Source organism: Chelonoidis abingdonii, chromosome 4 (genome assembly GCF_003597395.2).
Source record: "Chelonoidis abingdonii isolate Lonesome George chromosome 4, CheloAbing_2.0, whole genome shotgun sequence".
Taxonomy (NCBI): Eukaryota; Metazoa; Chordata; order Testudines; family Testudinidae; genus Chelonoidis; species Chelonoidis abingdonii.
The window spans coordinates 33,257,288-33,275,374 of NC_133772.1; the positions used below are offsets into that span (position 1 = coordinate 33,257,288).

The window sequence follows — 18,087 nt, forward strand, 5'->3', positions numbered from 1 at the left end:
TTAATGTATTTTCTTTTCAATACAGAATATTAACAACAAAAAAAGGTGTTGCAGAAGATAAAAATTATGGAAAAGGTGTAAAAATGCTATACTCACACAACTGTCAGCTGTCCTATAGTAAACTGCTGTAATTTGCTAGGTAGGGTATGCAAGAAAACACAGTTAAGTTCAAACCCACCAAATTCCAAACACAATCTGCTAACATCTGACACTTCATTGTGCAAATTCAGAATTATTTTTATTTAGGACACCACCTGTGTCAGAGAAGTAGCTTTAAAAGCATTTGCGGTCCACAGAAGAACTCTTTGCAAGTCTTCAAAACTCTACCAGACAGTTTAGAATTGAATTGACACGCTGAGCATTTTTTGTGGATGGCTGGTGTGCCAATAGTGAGATGGCTTTACATGGAATTTGGAACTGCTAGGAAGACGTGTGTTTCCCTCAAACTCGACCTGCTGAGAATTCCCTATAGAAAGCAATAAGCCAAAACTAGCTTTGTTTCTCCTGCATGTTGAATTCCAAAGTGTATAGCATCAGGTTTATAGGTTATCATGGAATATTTTAGTACTTTATACTTTGAAAAGTGAATGGAAAATGGCATCATGGTCTTCTACGTTTAAGGCCTGATCCTTCAATTACTCTTCACACAGGAGTCCTGTTGAAATCAGTGGGAGTTCTATGAGCGCAGCACAGGGCCATTATATCCAGCGGCTTTCACAGCATATCAGCTCAGTTTACAAACCCAAAGAAAAATCATTTTTCTAACATCCAATGCTGCAAACTGAACCTAGGATCTGCCTCTTCCTGTACATCATTGCCAGTAACAAAAGATTCTGCAGTAGGAACTTAGCTGAGTTGGAGAGGCAGGATAACATTCAGCTCCCTTCTCTGTAACTATACTGGCTCTGAGATGCCAGCTGTAGTTAAAATTTGCATATCCCAACATACTAGGAGATAAAAATCAAACATGGACAGTTAGCAAAGAGTGTCATTTTTATATTGTCACTATTCTCTCTGTAACCACATTTTAAAGTGTGTAATACATAACACGTAATGTATATGAGGCATATTTAACCCTCTTGGACCTATACAGAAGAGGAAAATTGCAGTTCTTACAGAGAACAGCTGAACCTCCAGGCCTGTTTGGTTAATTCCTTATTTTAAATCTGCAAGTACATTGTTATGCTAATGTTATTTCTTCGTTTTTCATTCTTGTATCCAGCTTGCTGAAGGCCTCTTATCTTTTGGGTTTCAGGCACCTGTGTCGGTCCAGACCAGGAACTGTTTTAAAATAAGTCTCCTGAGTCATAACATATTTAAAAAGGAACAGCAGTAGACGGGGTGGTTCACTACTCAAAGCACAGCAAGTTTTGCTGCTGATACAGAGAAAAAAGAGCCACACAGCTGATGCTTAAAGCACCAAAGCAGCAAGTACAGGTGAAGCTCAGGTGAGCACACGATGTCCGATGAGTGAGATACCAGCAGGTGCAATAATGACTCTGCAGAAAAAAGAGGTAGAGTGAACTGTTTTCTAGCAATTCCTTCTTACCATAGCGCTTAGGAGCCCAGGACCTCAATATGCGAGAAGCTGTACAGACAGAGAACAGAAAGACAAGAGGCAACAGATACAGACAGGCAGAGAAGAGTACAAGGAAACTGTGTGATAATATTGGTCAGCATGAATAGGCAGTGGTCTCAGCACACTGGTGGGCTAACTGCTGTCAATTTTTTGTAAGCATCAAGGCAAAGGAGAGAAATATAGAGTAATTTGAACAGGGATAATGAGGTAGCTTACCTGAGGGCCTGACAGCCCAGTTATTCAAAGTGTTGTACAGTAGAGAGCAGTGTAATCTAAAAAGTCCCATTACACCATGTGAGATAGGGAGATATATAGCTAAAGGAATGGAGGCAGAGGGCTAAGTGCACATACTAGTGAATGGGAGTGAAATCCTGGCCCCACTGAAGACAATGGCAAATGTCCCATTGACTTCACTAAGGACAGGATTTCACCCCTAGTATGTGTACAAGTTTAGAGATAGGCCTATCCATCTAGAACAGAACTGCAGCCTGGGGGATTCTGGGCTCTGCTGAGATACTGGCTAATGAACAACCTGCAGGAGACCTGAGATTTTTATTAAGTTCAAACTCTGACAAGAAAATCTTAGTGGCAAAGACATTGTGAGTGAGGATTCTACAATTGCTGTGGATACAGGATGTGAAGGTCACTAGCAGTGACCAAATAAAACCAGGGTCTGTTTTATAACAGTTCTCTGATAGGGGAGAAAACCAGACCCTCTGAAATGTCAGAGGACTCCTTATTCTGGATTCAGGGATTTCCCCTGTCTACTGCATTCAAAAGATTCTTATTATCACAGGCATCAGGTTTCCTGTTCCTATTCCCTAGGGGATTCTCCCTCTGGTAAACACGATGAGTCACACTGATGGAAAATACCTACAATTTCCCTTCCAACATCTGTTTTAGTGCCTCCGTACCACCATGCTACTGGCAGCAGCAGACACCCAGATACCAAGAGCTTCCAAGATACCCCTGTTACAGTACTGATATGCTAGTAACTTCGTCAATACTTGCCCACTGTCCTATATCCATTGTCTCAATTGGTTTGCTTATACATTGGAGCTGACATGCTGGATCGGACTGTTGGTCCAGTGCATTTAGCTGAATATCTTGCCTTCATCAGGGCTAGAACCTGATGCTTCACAAGAATGCACGCCCTTGCCCCATATTAGCCTATTGGGCATATTTCACCAGCCATTGTGCAGTGCTACCAATGAAAGGGGTCCTGAGAGAATGCTCCACACCTTGATATCTCCCTGCTCCTCACCATACCATAAGCAGGGTAACGGGTATAAAAGAAAATGCAGATTAGCAAAACAAGTAGACCACTAAGTTTGAATGCGTTAGTATCAATGGCCTAAAGAAGCAGATAAACTAGGTATGTACTATATGAGCAGGCGTCCTTTATTCCTGATACAATGCAATCTATAAAACAGCATGTCTCTCAGTTCCATTAACATGGAGACTGGAGTCAGCGGATGAGGCTTCAGGTGTGGTACAATTACAGGGCCAGACTCTTTTTTGCATTTCAGTGAAAATTTCTCAAATAGAATTTTGCTTCTTTAAGAGAATCCCGTTAATAACCTTTCTACTCTCCCTTTAGGCTTTGTAACCAGCTCCCACCATGGGTGACAGTGCTTGGGTGGGGACCTGGAGGCCTCATCGTCCAAGGGGCCCAATAATGGCCCACTTTACCAGCCCAGGACCAAAGTACTCAATACAGGGAACAACAGGTAAAAGGACAAAGACACAGAGTTTCAAGAAACACAGATGATAACATGAGTTAAACACACTAAAACCAGATCAGTTTAAACAATTAATTTAGTACAAACTCTCAGATATTTTATTCAAATAATTCCACTTTCTCTGATGTGACATTTAATAAAAGCCTCCTATGGGATGTCTGTATTAATTTTCATTATAACCTAGGAAATAAGACAGGGTGAGACTGCTTAGTACAGACTTATCCTGAACCGTTTCAAATAGTGTTTTCTTTACCATCACTCATTATTTTAAATCTCTCTGTGGCGAGTAGATTTTGTCGGTAGGCTGGTAAATTTTCATGACATCACAAAGCTGAATTAGAAACACATTTCCTTGGAGTAGAAATTACAAAAAGGAGTTGTTTGGAAATTCATAAAGAATATCCCTGCTGTGATTAACCTCACTGCCAACCACCTATGGCTGTAGCTCCCCAGAAAACTGGAGCAAGGTGTTAGATGTCTGACTGTGATGCAAATGACAGTCAGACATTTGTAAGAGGCAGCTTGACTCTTACATCACCTCTCACTACTGCTGCTGCATACCTTTTGTCTTCCTCGGAATAAACTGTCAATATTTAGCTAAGGAATTGTATCACCATTTAAATTATTTGTATTATGCACATTTTAAGGCATCAATTAACTTATCTAACATCAATAAAAATATAAATTCAGAAGGAATTTTCAATATAGATTTTTAGAAATAATGTCACTAGGAGGTTGTTGTCACTCTCACTGGGAAGCCGCCATTTGAATAACTGTATTGTACTTCCCAGCAGCAGGACATATGGTAGGTAGCATTCCCATTAGAATTCACTGGAAAACAACGTTTAAAATTAGTGCTAAGTAAAAAGTGTTCTTTACATTTGAGTTTGAGTGTTTTGTTTTTTTTGTGTGGTTATTTTAACAGCTTGTTGTTAAATAACCAAAGTATTTTGTAGTTCCAGAATTTACTTTACAATAACTTTGACATAGTCCAATCACCAGTGTTTTCACATGGAAAAGTCAATGTTTTCAGTCGTACTAGGCATCCCATTGTCACCATGTTGTCTTGTTTTATCCCAAATTATTTAAAACTAGTATTTCAAACAAATTTTGTTTAGGAGTTACTCTTCTGTGTAATTGGAAGTAATTTTCAGAATCCCTTATATTACAAGGGAGTTTGAAGGAAAATTCTCTTGGCTTTAGGGTATGTCTGTGCTGGGAAATGTACCAAAATAGCTATTCCAGAGTAATTATTCCAGGGATAGTTATTTCAGTATAAGCTCCAGAGCATCCACATGAGGGCTTATACTGAAAGAATTATTGGAATAATTATTACCTGAATAGCTATTTTGGTAAGTTTTCTGAGGTAGACAAGCCTTAGTCACTGTCGTAAGAACAGGATAGTACAGCTCACTTTTGCAATCCTTGGGTGAAATCCCGGCCCCACTGAACTTAATTAGTTTTGCCATTAGTTAGTGATTCACCCTGTTTGTCCAGTGACACAACTGCTCAGAAGGTGACAGATTAGGCTTAGTTACAAGAGAGAAACCTCTGACGTACCCATAAACTGAGATGAATGGGCAATAATAATGACCATATGTCCATCCTACAAACCAACAGTAAAGCCAGCATCTTAGAAATGAATCTCATAGTCCAAAGGCTTTAGCAACAGGACCCAAAGGGGAATTAAAATAAAACTTGACACATGCATATGAAATGTAGCCCTTCTTCCTAGGTTACCTGAAGCACAACCCCACCAAAAGGAAAGCCCCTGCCTACACTTTTAAGGGGGCAAGGCCCTCGCTCCGTGAAGCCTGTTCTCCAGGTCCTCATTACTATGTGGAACCCTCAATGACCAGGAAGGGAAAGGAAACTGCCCCAGCTTATACCATGTGTGGGCGCCCCAACGTGAAAACTGAGGTCACACCTGGCCCAAGTGAGTAATATTTCTTTCAACCGTTTATTCAAGGTGAGGATAATCTGCCTATGGATGTCCTGTGTTAGGGGAATATAAACCACACCAGAATGAGATATGAATGTTTTCAAATGGAAAGTAACAGCTCCAGCATTTGAGGACAGGATGTGGGAGGAACAACAACATAGATGGTAGGCTCAAGATTCAAGGAAGGGCAGTGCAGGGCAACAGGGCTGGGAAGAGGGGAACAGCAATGCAGGGGATTGAGAGCAGGATGGAGGCGAACTGGCAAAGCAGGACAATGGGGCTGGAATGTAGAGGGAAATGGCAGTGCAGCATGATGTGGTTGGTTGGGACACTGCAATTTTGCACAGACTGAACCTACAGATCAAGCCACCTGTTTGGCATGAAAGGATCACTGTTGTTGCTTTGCTCATCTCTTGTCTAGGCGATTATTCACCAGAGAAGTCAAAAAAGCATGTTTATGAATCTGCTCCTGTGCACTCCATGTCATTCAGGACTAGGAGCTTCAGTGTAGACAGCACTCCAGGTAAAAATCCCACAACTAATAAAGGAAATCCATCTAGGAGTCCTGTAGTTGCCACTTGGCCTAAAAGCCAGAAAGAAACTGAAATTCCTGAGCCTGACTCCACAGCAAAGTATTATAATGAAGGAAGAAAGCTTTGGTAATGGCATATGTAGTTTGAATTTGGGGCTCTTAAAAGCCATGAACTAGAGATGGTCCTGAGCTTAATATGGTTGTCCTCTACACTGGTTACAATAGAGTTCCAATCTGTAGTGCAAATGGAACCTTAACTGTGTTCTGTAACTGGGCTTAAAACTTGCTCACATCCAAAGCTTTCGCTCAGTTGCGGTACATGGTTAATCATAGATTATTAGGGTTGGAAGGGACCTCAGGAGATCATCTAGTCCAACCCCCTGCTCAAAGCAGGATCAATCCCCAAATGGCCCCTTCAAGGATTGAACTACAACCCTGGTTTAGCAGGCCAATGCTCAAACCACTGAACCCTCTCAACACTAAAACAGAAATCATGTCTTAAATGGGTCAATGGACATGCATGTTATAACAACACTGTATCCCATTTGTATTTGTAGTGGAGATGGGCTCTTAGAGACAATTTAACTGATTCAGTGTAAAACGAGGTGAAAGCTGAAGAAACCAAATTCTTCCTCTCAGTTAACAACGGGGTAATGGGGGACAGAAACCAACAGGAATATTTCCAGGGGAGGGAAAAAAATACTGAAAAAATACTCAGTGCTCATGTGACAACACTCAGAGTAAATAGACATTGATACCACAGCCAGGCAGCTTATGTCTCAAAATTGAGAAGAACTCCTTTGGCACAGAGGTATAAAAACTCACTAGAAGAGTGTGTTACACCCAGACTTTGAGACATACTATCATCAAGATTAGTAGGCCAAAATATGACCTAATTTTATCTTCCTATGTCTGTTTGAAATGCATATGCAATTCCTTTTACCTACACTTTAAATATCAGCAAATAATTAGCAGCACAACTGTCAAGAAGGTTCATTTTCACATGACAAACTCCATATGTCTTGAAAAAATGTCCCATTATATGAGTATAGTTTTAGAAAAATGTTTGTGTTTTTTAATGAAAAAATGTCTGAAAAACCCAGGTCGCTACAGATGGATTAGGTTTACTTCATCAGCAAGAAAAGTATCAAACGTGCAGAGATGAGACAGAAGAGATATAGGCTGATCAAAAATAGTAGCCATGGATCAATCATTTAGACAGATCCAAAACGTAATGCTTACTGTTGTACCACTTTCAGGGCAATGTCTACATATCATCACTATGCAACTGTTTCTCTACTACTTTTGGTTCCCTCAGATAGCTAACACCCTGTCTAAAATCACAACGTTTGTGTGCTAACTGCAAAATAGATGTGCCCAAACCTTGTATAATACACTTTGGTTTTCTTTGCATAGACAGAACCCAAACATTACTGGGTTAGCACCTTAGAGCCCCAGCCCTGGAACAGGACCCCCTTGTGTTGAGCGCTGTAGAAACAGAAAAAAGGTTGTCACTTCCCCAAAAAGCTGACAATCTAAGTATAAGATGAAAGACAACAGGTGGACACAAACAGAAGGAGGAGCAGAAGGAAACAACATAAGCCGGCCTGATAGTCATCACCTCAGCACACCAGCTTCCCATCTGTTATCACATTTTTGTGTGTGGACATCACAGTAAAGGAGAGTTTTAAGGATGGATTTGAAAAAGGACAAAGAGATGGCTTGGCAGATATTTACAGGGATCTCCTCAGGCATGATGGGCAGACTGGTAGGAAACACAAAAGTGCTTGATTGAAAGTGTAACACGTGAGCAATAAAAGCTGGTATAAATGGCAGAACAAAGGTGGGCATCGTTATACATCTCAATAGCGTAGAAGAGATGATGGGTAGCATGGCGAAAAGTCACAAACAGCCTTGAAAGTGAAGACAAGTAGTTTGTGTTTCATGTGATGGAGAAGGGGGATCAAGAGGATGGATGAAAAGAGAGAGGTGGTATGGACAAAACCAGAAAAATGATCTGTACAAGGGCAAAACATTGTGATCCTGTTACGTGAACTATGTTACAACCTTGAAAAGATAAAAATAAGTCCTGTTCAGAGGCAAAAACCAAACCGCATTACAGCCCCATTAAGCCACAGCAGGTTTGTCATTTGCTGCCCCAACATAGTTAGGATTGTTGTGTAAATGGGACCTGAGATTTATGATAGAAAAATTTATAATGATTGCATAAAATAACACTGAAAAATAATAAACATTATACAATTTAAAGAGAAGTTATGTGAAGTACATCCTCTTAAAGCCAGAATAGTTATCAGGGGCAGCTTTAAAAGTGCCGCTTTACTCTCAAAAACCACTATAGCGTCCTAGGTACTCCAGTGTAAATTAGATCAGCCCACAATTAAAAGATGTGATTTTTTTTTTCAAACTGCCAGCCCTACAAACTCAGCCTGGGTTCTAAACTTCAAGCTGTATCCTTGGACGGAGCAGAAGGCTTTTTAATTCCATTGTTCTTTGAGTGATTATCCACATGGATTCTACTCTTGGTGCACATGCACCCTATATGTACGATCTCAGATTATTTTGCCCAGCAGTATTTGCTGGAGCTGCACATGCACCCTGAGGTCCCTTGTGCCCCTAGCCCCAGGGCATAAATCGTAAGTGGTGAACCAGGTCCAAGAGTCTCTCATTTCCTTCTTATCATCTGTGGCAGCGAGAATGAACCCCTCACTGTGTCCACCTGCTTCTCTGCAGCATCGGGTTTGTTTTGTTGCCCACTGGCAACACACAAAAAAGTTCTGATTTCAGTCAGGTTCTGATTTTTAGGCACCCCTGTATTGACTGTTAAAAGAGCACCAATATTAGCCATTAAACCTGCAGACAGCATCTCTCGTAATGATCCTTCAGCAACCGGTGCTTCTGTACAGACAACCTTGAAACCATGTTCCTTAGTGCCCAGCACTGGTTCCTAGTGTGTTGGTACTCAAGGCATATATAATACTGAGTGATTTATCTGTGGCTCGGTACCAGTCTCCTCTCCTTGAGTGGCTGAGGTTCACCAGCTACTGACACATCAGTACAACAGGTAAAGGAGACAGCTCCAGTACCGACCTCACCCCCTATCCAGCTGAGGAGAGCACAGCAGAGCCAGAATGTTCCTGACAGTACAGTCCCTCCTTTGGAAGAAATGTACTCCTTTACTTCATCCCCATCAGGGCATAACAGGGACTCAACTCCTATGCACTCTCCTTCTCCTGCTTTGGAAATTCCACAGGAGCCACAAAGAAACTCTAAGGAAGTATGTGTAAGGAACAGCAGGATATGACCTAATGTTCATAGAAAAAATCGTTCCTGGTGCCACCTTCCCTAGTACCTATACTCATATCAGCCTGCGTTCTACTGGACACATGGGGTAGGATACATGACTCAGTTCCAGACTTCACTTGTGCTCCATGAAAGAGTACCTACTCAATAGACACTACATGCTCCCACAAAAAGTCCTCTCCCCATTCAACTGGTGATAAGGCCCAATTCAGGTATGCAAGGGGATACTCTGTTCTGCACCTCTACCTACCAAGAGATTAGCAATAAAAACCTTTACTTGGGGATGGAGGACTTGTCTAAATCACCCTCAGACTAAGGGCCTATGATCCCCCCAGAAAACTCATCTTCACATAAACATCCTAGAGCTCAGAGCTATCTGCTTTCACGCAAAATACACCTGCTGCTACTCTAGGAATCTATGATCCCAGTGCTGACAGACAACGCCACAGCTACTATGTCAACAGACAGGGGGAGCAAGACTGTCTCCACTGTGGAGTTGGGTGCATTCCAGATCAAATCAACCAGTAGTGCTGCACCTTCCTGGCCCTCAAAACATCGTGGCAGATTGACTTAGCAGGTAGTTCTCAAACAACCGGGAGTGGTCTATCAAAGACTCAGTTCTGCAGAACATCTTTTACACGTAGCAATTCCCAGCAACAGACGTGTTTGCTACAGACCAGAGCAACAAAATATCAGGCATTTTGCTCCTGAGGTGGTTCAAGCCCAGACTTCTTGACACTGGGATGAACATATACCTTTCTGCCAATTCCTAAGATACTGAGAGCTCTGAGAAAATTAAAGCAAGATGTAGTTGATTACGATGACACATCTTGAAGAACTGCAGTTAGTGTAAGGTAAGTAACCATTCTTTTCTGTTTGTTTAATTCAGCATGCTAGCCTCACCACCCATGAGCACCAGCAGTTCAGACTCCAGATGCCTACTCTTATTCCAGGACTAAAAAGGGCCAGGGAATGTGAAAAAGAAATATCCCTCCTTCTCTCCAGCCTCTGTTGAAAGCCCTCTCCAGTATGATGCTCCCTTTAATCCCTGGGGATTCACACTGTACATAACTATCATGGTTTTCCCCCCACAGGTCCTGGCGCATACACTATTCCTCGGGTGATGGGACCCAACACAGTAGACAAAACTGCTAGCCCTTGTTATTCCATGAAATGGAAGAGTAAGCTTGGTCGCTTTGATGAGGATCTCCATAAGGTAAGCTGCTTTTCCATTTCCTCTTTAGCTGCTCTCATTGACAACCAGTGGTCAGTCACTGCCTCCAAGACTGAAGGCCTGTAAGCATTGGTGGGTTCTTTCCTAGTACTTGAAGAGATACAAGTGTTCTGCAGCATGAACAGATACAAGTGCTGCAGCTGAAGACTGGCAGAAAATACGGCTGTTCTTAGTAACTGCATCATTGGCAAGTCAGGGCTCTAACTGTATCTGCAGCAAATACCTGTCTAAGGGCTTGATCCAAAACCCAACAAAATCAATGGGAATCTTTCCAATGACTACTATCGTTTTCAGAGTAGGCCTAGTTCTTGTGCTATGCCTAAGCACCATGTTCCCTGAACTCCATCTGGAAAAGGAGTTGTAATTGGGATGAGGACAAGAAATGTGTTAAGTAACAGAAGTTCAGATATGAAATTTCACATCAGGACATACATATTGCAATATATTTTTTGTTCTAGAGGAAAAATCTTTTGCTCCAGTGTTATAATTACTGAGTATTTTGACACCTTATTGTGCATATGCAGTAGCAACATTTCAAACTCAAAGTTCGCTGCCATCTCCAAAGAATTTTTCCTACTGAAATACCTACAGTGATCCATATCCCCAGACAATAAGTATGTGTAAAAATTCTTTCTAAAATACCCAGTAATAGTCATTAAAAATGTCAACAAGTCCCCACGGTAAACACAGCAGCATCTGAAGGACCACAGCTTTCTTACAATAGGTAACAGCTGGAACATGATTTTTTTTAAATGATTGTGTTTAACAATGAGGGGTGTGAGGAAAAAAATTGACATCTTGCTCAAGCTTATTTTCTGGAAATAACGATCCCTCTAGGTAGAAGGCTGTAGCAACATTCCTAGTGCCACCAACCAAACTAATCATCAGATTTCATGCCTATGATAACATCATACTAAGTGAAATAAGACTGTGCAGCTGAATACCATGGAATGTTACATATTTACAAAATGATTATTTTTGTATCAGATGAAAATTACAGATTCTTGCTAATTATCTAAAGCCTACTGAAAACACTGGGCTTTTAGACACATCTTTTACTGTAAGCCATATATAAAAACCAGTGAAGAGCACAGGTGCCTAATGCTTGCAGAGACAGAACAATGGCACTTTCATTTCAGTTTGAGCCACTGTCCCCTTGCAGTCTGTGAAAAGTGAAGAGGCTCAGGCTAATAAGACTTCAGACATCTAATGTAAACTTTTAAAAGACACAACACTGTTGAGAGGGAATCTTTCTGCAAAAAAAATAAAAATTTTTTAAAATTAATTAATTGTTGCAATAAACCTATGCAGCTCTCATAGGAAATTGGGACTATTGAATGTAGCCATTTTCAATGGAAGATTCTATTGACTCTCTTACAGACCCCAGGTCCAGCTGCATATAAAAAGACAGACGTTGATGTGTACAAAAAGAGAGCCCCCAAGTACAGCATGAGCTCCCGGACTAAGCCTGCAGGAACAGTTAGACATCCTGGACCAGGAGACTATTATCCCGGAAAGGTAAGGCAGAGAGATCTAGAGGGTAATTTACTTGAGTCAGAGGATAAACAGTTGCAGGCTACAGGGCTGGTTTGTATTTAAACTCCTTGAGTTGACACGTCTTGATTTAGAGCTATCACAAAGACTTTTTCTAGCAGAGTTCAGCATATAAAAATCCAGATTCATATAGCAAGGACAAGATCCTTCAATATATCAATGCGTTAAGATGAGTACTGGTAAGAAGGGACATCAATCTGCATGGAAGAGCTACAATTAATGTTTTACATTACTGCCCCGAAGAGGCCATGTTTGAACAAGTCAAAATTAAATTTAAAAAAACCCACATCCCACAATATTAATGCATTACTGAGACAGATTAATTGCAGAGAGTCAAGAAACTGGACAGGTTTCTTTGAGAAATCCTTGTGCACATCAATTCCAGCAGGATCTTTCATTCCATCTGTCTAAGTATGTATTCATCAGATATCTGAGCCTACATGAGCACATGTACAAAAGCACATGTACAAAAACAAAAAATATTATATTTGTGCACCTGGGATTAAAGAAACATGTATTGTTTAATCAAATAGAACTCAGTCATTTCACTGTCAGCTGTTGTTGTAGGAGCATAAACTTGTATGATTGATACGTGGACTCAAAGGCAAACCATAATGATTCTATTGCTGATTGAATTATATCCAAGCACACACTTTGAGGTCTTCTTGGATAACTGCGACCCCATTTTTTCAGATCCTGAGTAGTACACTGCATATCCATCCACTGTAATGAAACAGCCACAACTATTCCATCACAGCTCTGAGATTCCACATATTTCTTATATCTTTCCAATTCTTTGGCCAACATGGAGAGATTCCTTTCACCCACACTCTTTGCATTCCATGTGTCTACTCTGATCAATCATTTACAAAGGTTCAAAGTCACTCTTCCTTGGTGCAAACATCAGGTTCATCCTGAAGGATTTGGTACAGCGCTATCATAGCTGCAACTGGTACTCTTAATGGCCAGAACCTCGTCCCCCAGTATAGTTTGTTGTGCTTTCTAACCTTGGGGTCTTGCCATGCAGCACCACATGGAGATTAATGTTTCGTCTTTGTTCCAGCATGTAGTACAGAAAGTGGTTTCCTGTTGATTCCCCTCTAGTTTTTAGCTGCTGTTGATTAAATACTTGATTGAACTTTTCCACCTTCTGATGGCACTTCCTCCATCAGGGTTCCATTACCCTCCCCAGGGCACTCATCCAGCCAAAACACTGGCACAAAATGTGCCAAGTTACTTGAATGCCACTCTGCACTCAGCACCAGCCAGTTGGACTACCTTTTACTTGTCCAGCTTGAGTGGCCCTGTCTGGAGATAAAGCTCCTGCTGGCATAGTTACCAAGCTTATTGGAATATGCAAGCCTTCCCACCATGCCAAGGTGCAGTGCCCAGGGAAGTGTTCTATGAACGGTGAAGTTGGAAGTGTAAGCTGTCATGAAGCTTACTGAAACAATGGTTTTGGTTTATAAAATGAGAAAGGAGGCATTTAGTTGAATTCTGTTGCTCTCATCATCTAGTCTTTACAAACACTATCTTCACCCATCACCCTACACATTTAAACACATAGAAGTCACCTGAAAGTATGTCAAAGAACCAAATTGTCTATGTAATGATACAGCAATGTTGCAGATAGAGCATCCAATGGATACAGACTGACTCCCAGTCTGCACTTGAGAGACCACCAACCGTTAGCCTCAAACATAAACTGAAGATAAGATGTTCAGCAGGTCCTCTACATTTGGATTGGTCCAGAATCAACAAAAACTACATGACTTCTGTCCAAAATGGGTTTGAGGGATTTTCACAGGTAAAAGAGAACAACCTGAATAAACTTTGGAATAACATGAAAACTATCATGCTCAAAGCTGCCAAATTACACATTCTAAAAAGTCAGTGTTGCAGTGCATCACAGATGACTGAGAAATGGCTTGAGCAGGTGGAACAATAATCCAGAATGAAAATATCTTAGAGACTTAAGAATGAAAGAGAAAGTACAAGGAACTAAATAGATCCAAAGGCAGATTAGATGAGACAGCAATGAATACAGCAAGGCAAAATGCATGGAACTTGCGAATCACAAAGAGAGTAATAATTCAAAAAATTTGTTCACAGAGGTTAGACTTCTTACCAAAAAGTTTTCCCTGCAACTGAACATAACAAAAGATCATGTTGGCAGAATCCTCACTGAAAGGGATATCAAACTCTGAAGGAGAGATTACTTTGCCAATCTTTATGGTTCGTTAGAGCCACTCAGAATATAGGGCAACAGAAGGGAGAGTACAGAGCCAGAGCCATCAATCCCACAAGAGGAAGTGGTATGTACTATTAAGAAAATGAAGCCAGGGAAAACACCAAGGGAAGGCAAAGTACCAGCAGAACTGTTTAAAGTGACTTGTGCCTGCAGTATTGATCTTGTGGAAAATTTCCAGTCATGTATGAACGACTAGAAATTGGCCAGACAACTAGATGAACGGGAGTCTTTCTGCCATTACCAAAGAAACGAGACATAACAGAGAATAACAATTGTATCCTCAGCCTAATATCACAATTGACCAAAGTTTTGCCCCACATAATCCAGGATCGCATGAAGCAAATGACAGAAGCAGAACTACCACCACCACCACAAGTTGTTTTCAGAGAGGAATAAGACACATGTGATCAAACTGTGAACGTTGGTCAGTCACATCATTGAAAAATGCAGGGCGTACAACCACCCATTGATCATGTGTTTCATGGACTACTCAAAAGTATTCAATACTGTCCAACTTGATCATCTTTGTAGGATAATGGCAGATTTGCCAGTCTCTACCTTCAACAACAGACCACATTGTTCCAGGTAATAGCTAGTGGTTTTCCACTGGGCTGTGCACAAGACAAGGGTGTATTCTGTCCCAAACTTTTTCAAGAGGTATGCAGAATGAAACAAACCCTGGAAGATTTTGATAAAGTGGAAGGAGCTGGGATTTCCATTGGTGGACCCCCTCTTAACTGACCTTAGATATGCCAATGACAACACCTGTTGCCTCAACCAGTGGTAGAATGTAATGAATGCTGGAATCTGTAAAAAGTTAGTGAGGAATATAGACTCTCTCTGAATATTGTAAAAATGAAGTGCATGTATGTTGACACGATTAACAAAAACAGGATGAAAGTGGACATCACGATTAACAGTCAAATTGTAGAGGCAATAGATGAATTCAGTTACCTGGGATCATACATATCTAACCAAGGCGGCTGTTTATAAGGAAGTGGAAGATGATTAGGAATGGATTGCTCAGCCACGGCCTCCCTCACTAAAGTTTAGAAAAAGCATGACATAGAATACCAGGGTTGGAAGGGACCTCAGGAGGTATCTAGTCCAACCCCCTGCTCAAAGCAGGACCCACCCCCAGACAGATTTTTTGCCCCAGGTCCCTAAATGGCCATCTCAAGGATTGAACTTATAAACCTGGGTTTAGCAGGTCAATGCTCAAGCCACTGAGCTATCCCTCCCGCTATATAGAAAGGCTTGATTGGTGAAAAGCTTAATTTTCTCAAGAGCAACCTATAGATGTGAATTATTGGTAATGAATGTTGGAAAGTAGATGAAAACTGAAGCCTTTGAGATGAGATGCTGCCAAAGATTCCTGTACATTTCCTGGATGGAAAATGCAACAAATGCTTAAACTAGCAGCATTATTAGAGAGAAGCAGACCATGTTGTTGGAAATCAACAGGCGTAAATTTATGTCCTTTGGTCACATCAGGGACAGAGAGAGAAATAATCTTGATAAAGTTATCCTGGAAAGAATGGTGGGAAGTCCTCATAACAGGGGATGACTGGTATGTGGCAGATGAATGAGAGGACAGCTACTCAGTATTCTAAGGTAGTGATGGATTGAGAAGGCTTCTGAAAAGTCTGCTGTGATGTCACTAATATTCAGACATGAATAAATAGATTTTATTTACTTAAACAAATGCACAGGTTTATTTACGCAAACATTTGAAAAGCAGCATCAAAATTAGTGCAGCTTCTTTCACCTGTATTGATTTTTTACAATTATAAATCACATTAGCTTATATATAGAAGTGCCAGAAGAATCCTAAAGTGGCAGCTTTAGAAATTTACAAACTAGTTTGGGGATCATTTTAATCTGCCACTGCTGTCCCCTAATGATGAAACGTGGCAACTATTTTTACAGCATATAATATTGTAACAATTAGAAAAGGAAGTCAGAGATATTGTACCCTATTGAAACTGCAAGGAGGAAGGCAGAATTATCCAAGTTGGAAATGTGGCCAAGATATTGCAAATTGTTTCATAAAGTGCCAGTGGAATTTTTATAACCACACAGAGAAAAGCCCTAGTTTAAGTTTCACCTGAAATACACACTTGGCAATTACTATGTCACTCTGCCCTGTTCTGCATCATCATAACACACACACCCCTTTCTTTCAGTAATGCACGTTATATGTACAGGGGGACATAATTAAAAATATTTCAGTTAGAAGCCTGCTCAAGCTGGCATATAGGATTGGAAGTATTTTGAAATTTGGGCAAGTACCGATACAGACTACAACTTCACAGCTCATCCCTAATGCTCGTGTGTGTGTGTGTGTTGGGGAGGGGTATTAAATAAAAAACAAAACCGTTTTTAAAGGGACCATTGAAATAAGAGATATTGAATAGATTTTATACCAATATTCCTAAAATACTCATCTCTGTTCTAAGAAAAAAGCACAGGAACTTTTAACCCAAATGGTGGTAATGTCAAAAGTTATTATAGAAACAACTGATTAGAGGGTGTTGGAATAAAAATACCAACTTAATGGGAACAGTTAAATGCATTCTAGCAACAATAAAAGGAGGGAGGCATAAAGTGGACAAGGTGGGATCTATAGGTGTATCTGGGTAAGTAAACCTCACAAACTTATCATTTATGAGAACTCCATTTCATAAAGAAACTGATGCAGGGTGTGGTGCATCCAGAAGCAACAAGGCTACTTATCTAAGGGAAGAAGCTGCACTTTCAGGCTGCCAACATGAAAGGTCAAACCCCACCACACACCCCTCATCTTATTAGGAAATTTTTGCAACATTTAACCCGGAGCTCAGAGAAGCCGATTGCTCTTCAACCATTCTAATCTGGCTGCATGACAGACAGTCTGTGCACTTTCAGCTACAAACTTCTTTTCACAGATAGGAAACTAGTAAAAGGGGCACGCGTGTGACAATAGGTGACCTGGACTGTCCAGATCTAGTACTTGATTGGGGAGGGCATGTAGCACAGAAAGTAGAAACTAACAAACCTGATGCTAGTTAATAGCGAATATCCTGATTTGTTGTATTTACTTTTCCATCTCCAGATAACGTTGACCAAGCCTTGCGCCCCAGTTGTTACCTTCGGAATCCGACACTCTGAGTATACAATGCCTTTGATAGTGGATGTCTATTGACCTTCACGCAAGCTGCCTTACAGAAATTATATTTATTTTTCTATATCATGTTGCTTTATATTTTAAAGCTGCCAGTTTTTATACAAGTTATCTTATAATTAACGATCATCTATCTTCAAACAAATAAGTTTCTACAAGTTTAGCACTAAAGGATGACAAATATTCAGGAAATGATCACTTGCAATATTTTAACTTGCCTCTGGCTATGAAGGAATTTTCCATATCCCCCCTTAATGAAGAGGACATGTTGAAGCTAGCAGTATTACCCTGGCGTGTGGATCTTGCTGTATCTACCTGCTGAGAGTCTGAACCCTGGCATTAGTGCATTGAAGCATCTGGATCCTGTGTTCCAGAAACTGGGAATTCACAACTGTATACATAGTCAGTCAGTTTTGTACTACTGAGCTATTTTGTTTGTTTAGTCCTGTGATGACCCTCACTGTATGTGTCATTTATCCCTTTGATTGTGTTCTACTGCAGTATCAGCATGTAAAGAAAATAAATCAGGGAGTCAATATTTATGTCAATCTACCTTTAGATGGAGTTACAGACTAAAGTTTAAAGGGACACTGGGTGGTTAAAACAAGTTCATAGATATGTTACATCTTTAGATTATTAAAACAAAATTTTAAAAATTTGAATGGGCTTTTCACCACTCATTCCTAGTTTACATTCTCCTCTTCACTAATCTTGGATAATGGGGTGGGAGGGAAAGGGGGGGGGAATTAAAACCACTTCTGGTTCTCAT

The 18,087-nt window shown here is 40.6% G+C and overlaps 1 protein-coding gene across 1 annotated transcript; it reads left to right on the forward strand.

Moving 5' to 3' along the window:
• Window positions 1-958: 958 nt before the first annotated feature.
• CIMAP1A (ciliary microtubule associated protein 1A) lies at window positions 959-17,426 on the forward strand. Its single transcript, XM_032799946.2, has 6 exons — window positions 959-3,309; window positions 5,057-5,257; window positions 5,685-5,786; window positions 10,211-10,332; window positions 11,731-11,868; window positions 17,250-17,426. The coding sequence occupies exons 1-6, from the start codon at window positions 3,201-3,203 to the stop codon at window positions 17,337-17,339; spliced, it is 762 nt and encodes a 253-aa protein (XP_032655837.1). The 5' UTR covers window positions 959-3,200; the 3' UTR covers window positions 17,340-17,426.
• Window positions 17,427-18,087: the final 661 nt, after the last annotated feature.